The sequence below is a fragment of the Parus major genome, chromosome 7 (assembly GCF_001522545.3).
Source record: "Parus major isolate Abel chromosome 7, Parus_major1.1, whole genome shotgun sequence".
Classification (NCBI taxonomy): domain Eukaryota; kingdom Metazoa; phylum Chordata; class Aves; order Passeriformes; family Paridae; genus Parus; species Parus major.
In genome coordinates, this window is record NC_031776.1 from 11,523,735 (window position 1) to 11,540,924 (window position 17,190).

General features: G+C 39.0%; 1 protein-coding gene across 19 annotated transcripts in view; it reads left to right on the forward strand.

Annotated features, from left to right (window-relative positions):
- CARF (calcium responsive transcription factor) overlaps positions 1-17,190 on the forward strand; it is a 36,254-nt gene that overhangs the window by 4,324 nt on the left and 14,740 nt on the right. For 18 of the 19 annotated variants that reach the window (XR_004498216.1, XR_004498220.1, XR_004498218.1 and 15 more), the window contains 10 exons: positions 1,007-1,273; positions 2,269-2,389; positions 4,619-4,748; positions 5,128-5,212; positions 9,111-9,300; positions 11,454-11,574; positions 12,459-12,602; positions 13,062-13,295; positions 13,689-13,851; positions 14,834-14,909. Coding sequence is in view for 4 of the 19 variants with exons in the window: in XM_033515934.1 (XP_033371825.1) it covers positions 1,058-1,273; positions 2,269-2,389; positions 4,619-4,748; positions 5,128-5,212; positions 9,111-9,300; positions 11,454-11,574; positions 12,459-12,602; positions 13,062-13,295; positions 13,689-13,851; positions 14,834-14,909 (1,480 nt within the window). In the remaining 15 variants the exon portion in view is untranslated. Of the gene's footprint in view, positions 1-1,006; positions 1,274-1,387; positions 1,443-2,268; positions 2,390-4,618; positions 4,749-5,127; positions 5,213-9,110; positions 9,301-11,453; positions 11,575-12,458; positions 12,603-13,061; positions 13,296-13,688; positions 13,852-14,833; positions 14,910-17,190 lie in introns of those variants that run through there. The other variant, XM_033515937.1, reaches the window with a different exon arrangement.

Consider the following 17,190-nt stretch of genomic DNA (forward strand, 5'->3'; position numbering starts at 1 on the left):
GATTTACTTGTGTGCACATGGTCTCTGCACAATGTCTTTAACAAAACAGGTGCCATTTGTTTGTTGCTGCTTTTCTGACAGCTCACACTAGACAGTTTCAACACAGAAGATTTATACCTGCAGAATTTTTAATGAGGTTATTTAGATCAAATCTGACTTTTATATAAAATTTAGAAACTCATTCTTTGATTTATAGTATATTAATTTTTGTTGCAAAAACATCAGAGTTGTTTGTGCAGTCGCTGCAAGAGATACACCAAATTGCAGCCCTTCTTGCACTGGTCAAGTGGCAGCTTGACATGTTATTGCACACAAGGACTGCCTGTTTTTTCCATTATTTTTACATACTTAATGTTTGTGTTGTTGGAGTTTCAACAAGCTTCAGCAAATATTTGTGCCTATGCACTTAAATTTAATTATAACGGGATGTACTCTAAGACTTTGGTTCTGAAAATTTGATAAAGATACATTGTTTTTTTAAGATTTTGAAAATCTGATCTTTGCCTTGTGCTGCACAATTCTTGGCTTTGAATTGGAGGTTGTGTTGCTTGTGTTTCTTCTGTGGTAAAGAATTTTGAAAGTGTTTAGAGACTTTTTTTCTTCATAGTTAAATGCATGTATGGAAAGGCCAAGTGGAATAGTATCTAGGATTTCTTCTGAAGTCAATTTAAGTTGGTGAATATTTTACAGTTTTGTTTTTGGTATAAGTCTTGTCAGTTTCTGGGCAGACTTGAGATGTTTTAAAGTGCTAAGTATTTTTGGGGAGCAGATTTTGAGCAAAGGGGATTTTCTTTTGCCTTTGTAGAGAGACTTCATTCTAAGAAGTGGAAGATGAATACTTTTTCAGCGTGAAAATAGAAAACAAAAGTAGAACTGCTAGTGTTAGCCTCTTGATCCAGAAGGACAAGAGCTCCTCTAAGTATACAGTATAGCACTGGTTTTAAATGTTCTTTTCTCTCTCTTTTCATTTGTTGTTTTTTGTTTTGTTTTTTTCTTTTCTTTGTAGAAGTTGCTACTCAAAGTACATTTTACTGTTTTTCCTCTGTGAAAGCAACTAATGTGCATGGATTCCAGGGATCCATTGTTTGGCCAGAGCGACTCTCCCCCAGCCCTGGCCATCACAGTCCCCCTCTCGGGCAGTCCTCCAGCATCGGCTGTACCGGCGCGGCCGCCCCAGTCACTCTCCCACTCTGCAGAGGAGTTGCACCTGGCAGAGCAGCCCAGGCAGCCCCTGTGTGAGCTGCAGCCCCTGGGAGGGCCCAGTGCACCCATGGTGAGTGTGTCTGCAGAAGGGGCTGGGGCTGTGCTCACAGGTGAGGGAGCTCTGTGAAGAACTCTCTTACGTGCGGTTTGTTGTAGCAACAGCTGATTCAGACTTTATCTCTAGCAACAAGGTGGAACTTTTCAGTGGTACAGTTCATGCTCCAGTTGCCCTTCTTCAGGTAGGCAAATCTGTCTGCAGCCATTACTAATTTTATTAAACAACAACTGATGTCTTCTGTCAGTATCTAGCATGGATACTGTAGTGTGATAAGATCTTGTATTTCTACTGCTGCTGCTTTCTCTATATTCCCTGGATAAATCTCTCTGTGTTTTTTGGGAGGAATCTGAACATTAATAGTAAGCTATATCATTACGTCTCACCTTTTTACCAGCCCTAAATTAATTTTCTTAAAGTGTTGCTTTGTCATTTGTAACATCTATTTAGTGAAATACATAACCCAGAGTCCTTTGTAATTATGGAAAAATAGACCATAAAGAGTTGTTCAAGTTTTTCAGAATCCCAGGTGATTTAACTTGTATTGTTTTTTAAGCCCTGGGTCTTTTCTTCTCTTTGCTTTTGCATGAAATGCTGCCCACAGAGGTCAGTGTCTTAGAAGTCAAGGTCACAATTTTCCTGTTACTATTAGTTCTGCTAGTCATTAATGGAGTTACAGTGAATCCAGCTATGAATGGCTTTCAGGTGTTTGAGAGCTTTAATAATAGAGTTGTCAGTTTCAAATAAATGTGTCATTCATTGTAGAATCAGGAAAGGTAGTGGGTTGTTGTTTTTTTTTTCCTTAATTAAAGGCCTATTTTAAAAGGGGAAAGTAATTTTAAGAACTTGACAATAAAGTGACAGTTTTCTTATTATGTAAAGTCAAGTAAATATACAGGCCCTAACTCTATGCAGAAGATTTCTTGTTCTGGTAATAATCAAACCCAGTTGTGCTGCATGATCACCATACAAACTGGAGCCATTCATGCTTCTGTGTGACTGCCTTACAGATGATTGTTGCCAGCCAGTCAGAAAATGGACAGGTTCTGCATGTCATTCCTTCTACCCAGCCAGGAGTGACCCAAGTGATTATTCCTCCAGGTCAGCTTCTGGATGTGACCAGCACTCAGGGTGAGTCTAACCTGTGGGACTTGAGGGTTTGTGCTCCTGTGACTAAGCTCATCCTCCATGGTCTTTTTTAAGCACCTTGTTTCCTTTCCTTAATCAGTTATAAGACAAAATATGCACTGAATCTGCTTTCTGATTGTGAGTCTCAACACATTTTCTGTTGGGCAAAAACCTTATGAAAACTTATGAGAGCTATTATGCTCCCTTTCTGAAGGGTATGTGATAAGTAGATTGACATACCAAGCACAGAGTTTTTTCTTACCTTATTTCCCTTTGATAAGGGTATTTGTACCATCAGCTGTACTATCAGCTCCAAATTTTCAGTATTTTCTTACTTCACTGTGAATGAAGTAGTTAATTCCTGCAGTGCAGACAGGCCAGAAGAACATTAAATCCTCTGTTCCAGAGATCACTGATGATGATGTATCTTTTGTAAAGCCAGGAATGAATCACTTATGTAGAAATTCAGTTCCCAGTCAAGGAAAATAAGATGTAACTTTCCATTCACTGGAATGTGTTAGTTGTCACATTTTAAGCATGTGCTGAGATACACAAATAGAAGCATGAATTTTAAGGTTTTCTCTAGAAAATGGACATACTGAAATCTGAAAGCATTGATTATTTATCTGCAATCCTTGCTGGATGGCAAAACACTGTGTACCAGTTTGCATTCACAGAGTGAGACTGAGAATGAGCTGGTCACATTTTGTTAAACTCTCAGATGTTTTTTAAATTGTTTTTTCATTCTCTCTGTAAAATTCTCAAGATGTGAGCACTGGTTAAGTGTTCCTGTGGAATGACAGCTCAGAGGAAGAATAGAGTCCTGGTGCTGGGTGGATAGAAGAAGGATTTGGGATTCAAGTAATGATCTAGCCCTTTTCACTTAGGGTTGCAATATGGTTTCCTGACCTTGCATTGAAAGACTTGCTTCTACCCTAATGATCAACCTTTCCTCCCTCTCCGGCTCTTGCAGGGGTAAAATCAGGTTTGGTGACAGCAGAGTCTTAGATTACTTTAAAGCCGACTGGGAAACTTTAGTTACAAAATAATTACTGCTATTCTTTGTGTGCACTAAGTTGAAACAGTAAATAGTAGTTTTGTATTTACATTTTTCATTCAACATGGGGCCCAGTGTCATAATATTTGAATATATGTTTTACAACAGTGCTGCAGGTGTCATTTGTGGGGTTTTCTTTGTTTTGTTTTTTTCTAGAGACTTAGTGTGTAAAAGACTCTGTAGAGATCTGGTCTTTAAAAGACAGTTGAGGAGACTTGTCAGCAGTTTACAGTGGAGATGAAAGAGAAAGGAGAATGGCCTGTCAGCTCCTGAGTTTCACTTGTCTGTATGTGGTGGTAATGTGTGGAATGGTGCAGACTTCAGAGTAGCCTGTACTGTTTTAAGGGCACATTTCTGTAGGAGGAACCAGTGCTTTGAGCCAGAGTGATGTTAATCCAAGTGCACACTTATGAATCTTCTTATGGAGCTTTGTGTGGATCCATTTCTGTACTGTGTCAATAGCTTACCACTCTCTGGGTGAGGGAAAGAAGCTTTCATAACTGAAGGGCAAAAGTCCCTCATCTGAAGAGACCTCGCGTGTTTATGTTGAGACCAAAATATTGAACATCTGCTTTCACAGTTTTCCATTATGTTTTTGTTTAACTGTACACACAGACTTCAATCTAAGAGCAATTTTTGGCTTGTGGATTGCTCCCTATTACCAAGAAAGGCTAAAACATTTGTTCTAACAGCATGTCAGATTCAATTACAAGAGGCCTGTTTTTCTTGTTTAAGTGTTCTTTCTAAGTACAAAGCAGTACAACAGTACAAAGCACTATCATTACCTCATCTCTTCTTGTTTTAAAAATTACCAGTATGTGACTTGCAGCTGAACAAAACACTTGTGCAATCCTAGATGGATTCCTGGAAGCAGAGTAACTTGCAAGTTGTTCTGATTATTTGCCTTGTTGTGGAAGGATTCATAAGCAGTAGCACAATTACCAAAGTCCTTAAATATAAGCAGCCTTATCAAGTGTACCTACATATGTGTGCCAGGAGTTTGAGCACTGATTCACAACTATTAGACTACTTTATAATCTATAAAACTTCTTTCCTTTGTCAAAAGGCTTGCTTTAACAGCATACAAAGTTTAATCATAGCTTTTTGTTCTCCATTCTACATTCAGTTATAAACCAAGAAGCTGCTTTTTTTTTTTTTTTTTTTTTTTTGTAAAGATATTTCGGAAGAAAAGCGTAGTGATGGGAACCTGCAGACTGTGGTGGTGGCTTCTCTAGCAGACAGTGCAAGCAGTTACATTCTACATCCACAGGCATCTCTCACCATATCGAAAAAAGCAACCACCAGGTAGGTCAGGGGTTAAATGGATGAGCAGTCACTTCAAGTCACTGTTAGCACTGCCTTTTTTTCTTGCAGTATGTTTTTGCAATGGTTATCACAAAATTATCATGGAACACAGGTTATGAATGCACACTGCACTGAATATTTGGAGGACTTGAATGTAGAAACCAGTGGGGCTTTATTCACTGTAAATTATTTTAACAATGAAATAGAACATGAGGAAAATTAACCACAGGTTTTTAAGGCATGTTGATACAATACCCATAGTTTGATCATATGCTCTAGGGTTATACATAATACACTGATTTGATCTTACCTGTAGTTCAGACTAAGTTGTTGCTTTTCTGAATGTCTGTTTAGACTTCTATTATATTTTTTTTTTCAGGGTAGTGGAAGACTCTTTTCCCATCCCTCTTCAGCCATTGCCACTAAATACGCCTGCATGGGCACGCCGTCTCAGGAACTGTGAGGTAGGCCATAAAGAATTCTGACTTGATGCTTTATCATCTAGCTCTGAGATAGCGTTCCTGTTCCTTGAAAGGAATAATTCATAGCTGTAGAAGCATTCAAGCTTCCTGGTATATAGCACTGGTACTGCTATCACAGTTAAACACATGAAATGCTGTGAAATCCCTTTCTATTTTGAGAATTTTAGAATACCTGATCATCAACAGCTCCTGAAGTAAAAGAAGTGCTGCTGAAAACATGCTACCTTGTAGTGCTGGGAAGAGCCATTGTGTGTCATGTTGGACTTTGCTGTTGAACAACAGTGCAAACTTTGTTGACTTCTGCAACTGTTCATGTGGTTTATGTTACCACATAGAAATCAAAATGCATGTGATTGGCCAGTGTCAAGGGACTTTACACTCCCTAATATCAATATTTCACTAAGGATTTGTATTTTAGATATTCTTGCTAATTTCTCTCTTTTTTTTTTTTTTTTTTTTTTTTTTCCCCAGCAAGTTAGGTTACTTGTGCTTGTTTTCTCTTTAGTTAAAAAATGCTCTGTCTTTATGTTCTGTGGTGGCTTTTGATCTAAATAGAACTCTTCCTTTTTTGGATTTTGTTAGATGTTTGCAGAACTGTCCTGATGACTAGGATGCTATCAGTAGCTAGAATGCATCATAAGTCCCTTGACAAGAAGGAAGGGGAGACGAGAAGTTTCTTGAGAGATCAGCTACCCCTTCCTCCTGCTGCCAGATTCTTCCTGATAGATGTTGATTTTATTTTTTCTTAATATTTTTCATAAGGAAAAATCATACTTTGTAGCTGCCTAATCTCTTTAGATATCTCTACCACATCTTTTTTTTTTTTTCTTCCTATTGGCTTGTCCACTGATAACTAGAAGTTGCAGTTTGAGGGACCTAGAAATTGAATTTCTTTCTGTATCTGCTTAGAAACAATTTTTAAATTAAATATATTAATCTATTCCTTTTGTGTTATGCCATTTATTTAATACAAATAGTACCACCCACTCTTACATCCACATAAATGTTAACAAGTCAGAAAATTAATAGCATGAATGGTGGAATTAATAGCTCTTCCATGGTGGAGATACAATTTTTATAGAATCAGTCGCTTAATTCAGTTGGCCAGTTAGTTCATAGAGTTCACTGTGTTTTTAGCACTGTGTGGTACATTCTTTCCTGTCTTAACATCCATGTGGCTTACCTGAATCATTTCTGATTGGTATCATATTATTGGAGGACTTAGGATCTGCTTTGTCTTTCTGTTACAATAAATTTCACCTGCTGTATTTAAAATTCACAGTGGCATTTATAGAAAGATTCTTATTTTTAAAGAAAAGGAAATAGAAATAATTTCTTTTTAATTATGTTCTGAGGACACAAACATCTCCCTCTGCTGCTCAGCAGAACTGTTGCCTGTATGCATTAATCCTCCGTGATCCACCAGAGAGCGCTAGGATGTATTATGCCTTTTTTTGGGGGGCACAGACTAGAGAGATTGGGATTTTGAGGTGTCATTTATCTTTCAGGTGTCAAAATATTTTGTTACTATTAGCAGAACTGAAGGGTCCTGCCAAAATTTGGAGATCCAGTTTGGAGAGATGCTAGCAAATATGTCAGCTCACAACTCCACTCTTTCTGTTGTCTGCCAGAATTGAAACAAACTTAAACCAATGTTGCGGTCTCTGTGACTGGCAGGAGGTGTCAGGAGGTGCTCCAAAGGGCAGTGACTCCTTTGGCAGTTAGTACTGTGGGAAAACACAGACCAGTAAAAGCTGACTGCCTTGAAATGTTCAGCTTACATTTGCTGTGTCTGGACTGCAAAGTGCCTCTGGTACCCTGCTGCTGTGAGTTTCCTCAAGGAAAACTGCAGCCTTGGTGTGTGTACTTTAGGGTAAGCTTTTATGTACTTTGCTGAGGCAAGGCCAGGGGAGAAAGAAGGAATTACACAATTTTTTGGCTTGAACCTTGGAGTTAAAGGGCCGGAGAATATGTAATTACTTCAAGGTAATTACATTGTTAGAGAGTTAATTTTAAAACAGTTCTTTCAGTAACTTACATTTAGTTTTCAGTGGTCTGATCAGAATGCATTTCCTGCATGTATCAGCTTACTGAAATAAAATGTAATTGAAAACTGCATTAATTAAATGTACAAAATTATTTGTCTGAAGAATGCAGTCTCATTTGTCCATTTTTTCCTACTTGTGAAGCCTGTTGAAAGCAGGGATCTTATATGCTGTATGGTTTTCTTCATGTCCTCCTCCTCCCCTTCCATCAATTTACTGAAAATGATCAAACTTATACAAAAATAAAGCCAGAATAGGAGAGACTACCCTAACATTTTTTGCTACTCTTCTGGCACAACAGTTTTATCAGTCCTCTCATCTGTCTAGAGTAAGGTCAATGACCTATATTTAGTGACATGTATAAGGTATGGGAAAAAAAACCCAGCTGGTTTTGCAGTATTTATTATGTGCAGTGGTGCTGTAATCCCTCTTCTGAAAGGCAGCATCCCAGGTTTCTGGAAAGAAAGAAGCACTTCTCAGGCCACTTTGCTTCTCCTGAATTTTTCAGATCAAGTTTTGTTCAGAAGTATTATTTATAAGTTCTAGTTAAATAATTGCCGATGTCTCTCGCTCTGTGAGTGCAGCCTGTGCAGACTTGGTTAGGTGCTGTAGCAGTGCCTGCAGAGCAGTGAGCTCTGAGGTATGAACAGCTCATGTCTCAGTGACTCACACCCAGTGCACACACAACCCTCTGTGTCTGGCCCTGCACTAGCAGCAGCATTGTGCTGGCCCAGTTCATTCACAAGCTCTTAAGTGGTTCATTGCTGACTTGCTAACCACAGACATTCTGTTTTGCTTAGATGAATGTGAGGTAGATTTTAAGCAGTTGTTCCTAAGTTATCTGTGTGATAATCTTGGAAAGACACTGTTGCTCTTTTGCTGTCAGTATTATTTAAACACTGTTCTGTCACTGAAGGTGGCAAAACAAATCTATCAGACCTTAGTACTCATTCACTATGTGTCTTTAAGCTGGCAAACTACTCTGGCTGTTACAGCTGGTTGGCCAGCCTGACCCTGAGCTGCACATGAGCAGAAGCAAATGTTTCATTCTGACTTTGGATGAAGACTTCTTCCCTGTCCCAGTAATTTTGTTGCTTAATGACTGGTCTTTTCAGACCAGCACTGAACCAACTGTGTTGGCACTGAGTAGCTTGATAACTACTTTGAGTCAAGTTAGATGCAGTTTTTGTTCATTGAAACAAAGTTCATTGAAACCATCATCATTTGTGCATGGCAAATCTGGTATAGCATGTTTCTGTGTAATGCTGAGTATCAAGAGTGCCTTGAAGATTGGGAGGGATGCTGTGTGACATTCAGTTCAAAGTTAGTGCACTAAGTAGGTGAGACAGTTACTGCTGGTATGGGCAGGTGCATTCTGCTCCAGCTCAGTGCAGCATGTGTGTTGCAGTAGATGCAGAGACAATTATTAGTGATTCAGAGATTTCTCTATAGCAGGCAAGTGAAAAACTTCATCTAATACTAATTTGTCTAGTCAGTGACTGCAGCTGAAGTGTGTGTTGGGGGTAAAGCACAGGAGTGAAGTTGTCCTCTGGAAACAGAGTTGGCAGCGACTGTAACCTTTTCAGTGATTCTTGATGTTCTTAGGGTCTTGGATGGCTGACAAACTCCTAACCTCAGTGGGGACTGCTCTTCTGTTAGATCCTATGATAAATCTCTTTATGAGGATACTACTGGGGGACAAAAAAACAAGGAATCCCAAAAATCTGGGCCTATGTTCTCACCTGCCGGAGTCCCTGACTGCTTTTGTTTTCTTGTGTAACGTTCAGCAATCAGATGGGTGAATAATCCTATTATTTCCCATCCTTTCCATGCAGAGAATTGGGGACTCGTACCGCGGCTATTGTGTGAGCGAGACAGAGTTAGAGAGCATTCTCACGCTACACAAGCAGCAAACACAGAGTGTGTGGGGGACGCGCCAGTCTCCAAGCCCAGCCAAACCCGCCACACGGTTGATGTGGAAATCTCAGTATGTCCCATATGATGGGATCCCCTTTGTCAATGCAGGTAACTAACTTTTATTTTAATAACTACTTTCAGAATTTCAACATCAGCTCCCAACTGGCCGTAAAGAAGAAGAATCTGTATGTTGTTCCTTAGTTTTGATAAGGTCAAGACACAAACATAAAAAAAGGAGCAGCTTGCAGGCTGCTGTGAGAGTCTGAAGGAACTTGTTTCCTTTTTTATGTTTTGCTGTGATTATTCCCTTTTGTCCTTTAGAGATTAGCTAAGTATTGTTTGATGTGGGTTCTTGTGATGAGGGCTTTAGGTGGAGGTCCCATCTGCTCTATTAGGACTTGAAAGTTTTTGTAAGGGTAAGAGCTTGTTCGATTATTCTTGCCTAACTTGCAGATCTTTAGAAGAGTTTGTTCCACAGGAGTCAATAAACTATTTCAATTACAAACATTAAAGTAATAAAAAAATAAATTCAAAACACCAAACAAGCTAAACATCTACAGACCTCAGCAGAGAGATTTTTGATGTCTGGAGTTCTTTTTGAAATGTACATGCAGACTTCACAGCTTGGTAATTACATATTTAGCTCATGCACAACATACATGAAATTACCAAGAGTTTAATTTGGACATAAAATGAACGGGCTTTACTTGCTACATAGAGAAAATGAGTGACGGGAGTGTAGGTTATGTTTGGGGTTTTTTCCCTGAAAGTTGCTGAAAAAGGGAAATGTTAGCACCAGTTTTAAAGCTTCAGCCACAAACTGTGAGATAAAAGAAAACTAAGAATAAAATCAAAGCAATTTACCCTTTTTTTCCCCAGCGTGAGACATCTTTAATTTCATCTATATTATTTGGTATCTTATGGAAACAGATTATGTTGATGTTACAAAGTTTCTGGGTATATCACTTGTGGCATAGGCAGCTCCTTGCCTGCATACTAGAGTACATGAAGTATAAATAAAAGATAACTAAATGTGATGTGGAAGAAATTTGGAAGATGTTCCTTTCTTGACCACTTTAATGCTTTGCTTGTCAATCCCTTTTGTTAGAGGTCTGACTGGAAGAAGTCACTTAGTTTGAGTTTAGAGCAAAGCAATATTTGTTTGAGCCTGTCTGGTTTTGTGTGGGTGTGCTGTGCTGAAACTGTGTTATTTAGCAGTTAAGATTTCTGAACTACAAGGCTGAGCTTTTATGGGACAGCATGGTCTGAAGTTTCGATTTAAGCCAGGAGGCTGGAAACAGCTGCTGACCTTGTCTCATGGTTTGACCCCAGCTGGAAATCACCACAGAGCTGCTCACTCATTCCCCCAGTGGGATGGGGGAGAGAATCAGGAAGGTGAAACCGAGAAAACTCATGGGCTGAGATAGGAGTTGTTTAAAAGATAAGGGAAAATTCACACGCACGAGAAAAGCAAAGTAAGGAATTCATGCATTTTCCAATCCCCAGGACAGCAAGACACCATCATTTGTAACAGTTACTTAGGAAGACAACCACTGTAACTTTCAATGTGCCTCCCCCCTTCTTCCTGCTTCCCACAGCTCTGTATGCTGCACATGATGCCATATGACATGGAATATGACTTTGGTCATTTTGGGTCAGCTGTCCCAGCTGTGTCCCCTTCCAGTTTCTTGTGTCCCTCAGCCTCCTCATTGGTGGGGTGGGGTTAGAGGCAGAAAAGACCTTGACTCGGTGTAAGCCCTGTTCTGCAGTAACTAAACATCCCCGTGTTAGCAGCACAACACAGCCTTGCACTGGCTACTGTGAAGAAAGTTAACTCTATCCCAGCCAAAAGCATCACACTTTTGATTTCAGCTGGAGATTTTCTCGGTTGTTTTGGGGGTTCTGCTTTTTATGTTTATTACCAGTATTTTGCTCCTTTGGTAGCTTGCAAGACCTCTCATCTTGTAAAGTATTATTGGTGCTCACCAGGATGAAGTCCAATTCTTTGCCTTCTCATATGCTGAGGAGTGCTGTGATGTGTAATAAGTTTGAGAAATGATTTAAAGTGCTCATCTTACATGCTGGGAGAGAAGTGTTTGCATTGTATTTGCTTGCTATACGAGAGGGTTCTGCCTTCTCAAGCGTCTGAAGGCAAACAGATATAACTGCTTCAGAACTCTCTGAATCTCTTCTATAGTTAGTATTTCACTGTAATAAATTCAGTGATTGCTTGAACAGAGTGCATTACTTTCTGTTTCCAGGAAGCAGAGCCATTGTAATGGAGTGCCAGTATGGGCCGAGGAGGAAAGGATTTCAGCCCAAAAAATCTGGTGAGCAGGAAAGCACCTCTGGCCACCTGTACAAAGCTACTTGTCCAGCAAGGTAAGAATTATAAATAAAGCTGTAAGAGTGACTGAGCATCCTAAGAAAGCATTCTCTCTGGGAGCCATGACAAAGCACTGGTTCGGGGTGGTAGCTCATACCCACTGTCACTCTTAGTTTTATCTCCTTGATAGGTTGAGGTTGTTACTCATTTAGAGGTAAGGAGGAGATGCTGTCCTGTTTGACTGAATAAGGCTGAAATTTGATGTGCAAGGTAGCAGTACATCACTCTGCAAAATACAAGTGGGATTCATTATCTACCTGAGCTTTCACAAATTATTGTGGTGTCCTTTAGTGACTATTTCTGCTCCTAAAACTTTGTCATCTTATATGTTGTTTCTTCTCCAGGCTTTTAATTGCACTGATATCAGTCAATCATCCTAGTTTAGCACATCCTGTGTGCTGAAGGAGTTACAGTTCTTCCTGTTCACTGGGGATTTTCTCCTTCTTCAACACTAATGGTTTTTTTTCCTCACCCTTGAGCATTCTACTGGGTGCTTGTTCAGTTTTTACTGAGCTTAGAGTTTGTTTGATAAATAATTGCAGCCAGGTCTGTAGGTGCTCGATTCTGCATAGCTGGCTGAACTGCAGCACGATTGGTGTTGTGCTTTTACTATTCTGAGGGACGAGGGCTTTTATTGAGGAGTAAAATCACTCTGCCTGAGTGCTTCCAGCTCAGAACAGAAGTGTGTCTGTCTGCATCCATATCTATTAATGTATCCTTAAGAATTTTACAGTTCTTTTAGAGACTTCTCACACTCTACATCACTCTGCTTGAACTTTTTCTATATTAATGCCTGATATGAAATAAGTGGGATTTTTGCCTTTCCCTTCCCAAGGATAAAGTATACTGATGGAGAATTTTTTTTATTCCTCCTTGGAAGGATCTATATTAAAAAGGTTCAAAAGTTTCCAGAATACAGGGTTCCTACTGACCCTAAAATTGACAAGAAAATCATAAGAATGGAGCAGGAGAAAGCATTCAACATGCTGAAGAAGAACCTGATAGATGCTGGTGGTGTCCTCAGGTGAAACTTCCACTTTTTTCTTTATTTTCACAAATGAAATGGAAAAGAGCAGTATTTTACTTGGTTTTTTTTTTTTTTTGGTTTTTTTTTTGGTTTTTTTTTTACTTGGTCACTTATTAATAGTAAAAAAATCCACAATGTCAGTAAGACAGTAAGACTTCTATGGCACTGAAGTATTAATTTGGTAAATATGTTAAACACTAAGCTATGGAATTCTAGTGGGTGTTTCCATGCAGGGCATTGATAGAAATAGTTGTACTGTTTTAGGTTTCATATAGTTCATTTTGAATTGAAAGGTGTGAGAGGGCCCTGAGTTCTGAAAGACATCTTCTTGCTCAGGGGCTGTAGGAACTTATCACACTGAGTAGGTTGTTGATAGTTGTCATACTGTTCCCCCAAGACACTAATTTTTTGCCTTTGTTTGAGAATTGTGTGTACAAACTCTCTCCTCCTTGCTAGGTGGTATGTACAGTTACCTACTCAGCAAGCCCACCAATATCATGAAATGGAAACTTCCTGCCTCCCTCCTTCACCATCCCATCTTTCTATGTCTTCTCCTGAGGAGGAGGAGGAAGTCATTAGAGATGAGAACAGTACTCTGCCTTCTCGACTTCATCCTCAAGTGGCAGACAAGATCCGAGAACTGGTGTCTCAGGGAATAGAGCAGGTCTATGCAGTGAGGAAGCAACTAAGGTAAAGAACTGTCTGCAGTGCTCTCAGTCTATAGTGCTATATCTATTTTTGTATTCGATTAATTTGGTTTGCAGCTAAAGGGCAGTGCTGGTGCATTACTGAATGTAATTCTCAGATGTCATGAGTCTGTTTTTCCCAGCTTTTGACATCCTTTCATATCACTGTAGATAGCCACTAAGAGCTGCTGTACTCTTTAATGTTACTTGAATAAATGGGGGTTTTAAATTCCAAACTCTGTAGCAGATGCACAAAGAACTGGCTCAGAAGATCATCTAGCTTGCTTTTGTCTTGTCATTGCAACAAGGGAAGGGGGAAGATTGCAGTGTCTCTTTACAGCGGGAAATAGCGGAATATATTTAGGTATGGTATTAAATGCCCTTTTACATATGACAGGAAGTATGTGGAAAGAGAATTGTTCACGCCTGATGAAGTGCCAGAAAGACATAACCTGTCCTTCTTCCCCACTGTGAATGACATCAAGAACCACATTCATGAAGTGCAGAAGTCCCTAAGAAATGGAGAGATGGTGTATAATTCAGAAAGTATCCCAGCAACGGTATGTTGGCCTTTGTGTATCTTTTTGATTTTTGGAGTTAAATAGTGGAAATCTTATTTTTTGCCACTTAGCTGTGTTTCATCCAAAATTCTCTGTGACTTTGTATTTCCAGCAGCAATATTTTCAGTGGAATCTCTGGCTGAGCAAGATTGGATTAAATGTGAATAAAACCTTCTGACCATATTCGGTATTTATCTCATCAGCATTAGACTGCTGTTAGTTGATTGACAAATTACACAGTATTAGCACTTCTTGATGACTGCATGGACTGGAAGACATTGGTGTAGAAAAACTTACATGTGGCATAAAATTTTATTCATGGTTTTGTCACTGTCTATGTTTAGAAGAAGTTCTTACTGCTTTTCTGTAGCTGAAAAAAATGGGGATGAAGTCTCAGATGTGGTCTAGATTAGGACTTAAACATTTTGAATGTATAAATAGTAATAAATGCACTTTATAGTAAGTGCAGTGAGCTTGGAGTTGAATTTTCCAAATGCTCAGTAACTCTTAAATCTTGTTCCTTAATTTTTTTCCATGTATTGAGTAATAAAGGGTACACAGTGACCCTGGTTTTGAGACTAACTGCTAAGAAATGGCTGATTTAAAATCAGCTTTGACAAACAATACTGTTAAATCATGCTGTGTCACCAAGCTTTTCCCTCTCCCTACACTGATAAAGCCCAGGTGAGTGAGTGTGCTTGTTAGTTAGCCAATTAGTTTGACTATTTCCTATTTTAAAGTCATTAAACTGTCATGAACAGATAAAGCAGATAACCTTCCTCATACACAGTGCATGTTTAAAAATCTTTTACAGTACTTTTTTTTTGTGAATCAAGCGGTCCTAAAATGTGTAATTATGAAAAAGTAAGAAAATGTAGTTTTTAGATGCTGTTTTCTTATATTTCTTATATTATGTGTTGAGCCTGTGTTCCTGTAGACAAGCTTGCACCCTTTCTGAGAACTGAGTTCTTTTTCCTTTCAGTTGCAATGGACCACAGACAGTGGGAATGTCCTCACAGAAACTGTGACTGTTGCGTTTGCCTCACCACCTTCAGATGGTAGGACTGCATGTGTAACCAATCTGTCTCCAAATGATTTTTATTAGCTATGTCACAGAACTTCAGTTTCCTTACAGGGAGGTTGCTGTCATGTCCTATCACTCAGGTGAACTTAAGAAGGATTATTTTGCTATAACTATTTCGGTTAACTATTTTTTTCCTATTTGACTGCATATGTGGAAAAAATACGCATAGTCATGATGTTCTTGGCAGAAGTATTAAAATTATAAATTTGGCTTTTCTTTAGCATCTTCAAACAAACAAAAATTTTAATAGCATGGTTTAATAGCATGTCTGGAAAGAACATTTTATCTTGGATGAAGATGCTAATAATACCTGTTTAGAGAGAATTAAGTTACTACTGAACAGATATGTCTGCCAGGGGACACAGTACTCAGGATCCAGCAGGATATTTGAGTTCCAGGTGGTTTCTGCTTCACATGTTTAAATGTCTTGCTGAAAAGGACTTCATTGCACATTGAGGCACTCCTGCTTCTCAGAAGTCATTGGTCTGATGAATTCCAGTGCCAGGATCAGGCACTGAACAGCAAGCATTGTATTTCTGCTATTGGAACTGAGAGCAATATTTTCCATTTTTCCTTGATGCTTAGAACAGAACTAGAAACACGGGTGTTAAGTGGTAGCAAGGCTGAGAGATGTGTTTCTTCAGATCTTTGTGATGTAACTTCTTTACTAATGTGGCACCCAAGTATCTCTTCCCAGTAATTGTTGAGCCAATGTGATAAACTTCTTCCCAGTCTGTTGGAAAACTAGAGTGTAGATATGATATATTTTTATATAATCTTACTTTTATGCATTCTTGGTCGAAGGACTGGTTTTTTTGAAGATGTTATGCTGTTTTTCCATTGTTGAAAGTGGGTTCCTACTACTATTACTTCAACTTCAAAACATGTACTAAGACAAAATACAGGTGTTTGTAACTAGATCTACTTGCTACCCACATAGATAGAATTACACATAGGCTAAGATGTTCTGTTGCATTTTAGTGGCTGGTAATAAATTTAAAATTAGATTATTCTTCCCTTCCCATCCTTGTTTCAAGAATGTTTTGTCTAGTGTGACACCAGAAGAACCTTTCCTCATGTTTGTTGATGTTTTCCCCATCCTTTGTTTAATAGGTTTGATGTGAAACTCATCAGAACTATTCCTGGCTTTTAGCAGGGATATGATTGAAGTGAGGTGGAAAAGCCTAATTGTTTGCACAGGTTCAGATCATGCTGCAGACTTTGCAGATGTTTTTAACCTCAGCAGCAGAGCCAGCTGGTTTTCCCATTTAACCAAAATGTGGTGATTGGGTACATTTTGTTCTAGACAGCTGATGGAGAAGTCTGCAGGGACCAAAGGGGTACTGCCACAGATGTCCTGTTCAGGATTTACTTGTGTCAACAGTTATCCTGTGGTTCTTGCCTGAAGAAGTCCTGATGTGTTTGTGTCCCTTTCCCCTTAGGTCAGGGAGTGACGTGGGCCAATTGCTTATTTGTTGTAGCAGGAAATATAAACCCTCAGGGGTTTGGCTCACTGCATGAGTTCTCAACAACTTGATGAACCTGATTTATGCGAATCAGTTCCATGTACACCAGTGCATTTACTGTTAAAAAAAGGCAAAGGTTGGGCACTGTTTCTTTTGGGATTTTTTTAACTTATTTTGGTGGCTGCTGCTGCAATGGATTAATTTGAACTGAAAATTGTTAGGTATGCTTGATGCTTTTAGGCAAGAATTACAGTGTTTTACAATTGTGAGAGAAGAAGAGGTTAATTTTTAGACTCAGCTTGAACAGTGTCCCTCTTTTTTAAGGAAGTCTTGTTTTATAGGAAAAAAAAAATTTGCAATGTGAACAGACTTACTGTGCTTAAGCTTGCATGCCTATGAGTATTGCCATTACTGTGTTTTTATGGAGAGACACAGAATAGTTGTGCCTTCAACAGCTGTGGTAGAGCTCAGTGGGGATGACTTTTATACCAACTGAGTGCTGGAGAACACTCAGAAAGAGACCAATTCTTGCTTTCTTTGTTTTACACAGATAATCTTTTAAGACAAAGTAGCCTATCAAATGTGTAAACATCCACCCAGTGACATACTGAATTTTACAGGAAGCAAAAGTATGGATTTTGTTTCATTTTCTGCACATGTGAACCAGCTCAGTGAATATAAGCAGAAACTCTAATTGCAGCATGTCTCATCTCCCCTTATATGTGTTTGTACACATTTCAACACGTTTATAATTGTATTACAAAAAAGAAGTCTGACTTCCTAAAAATG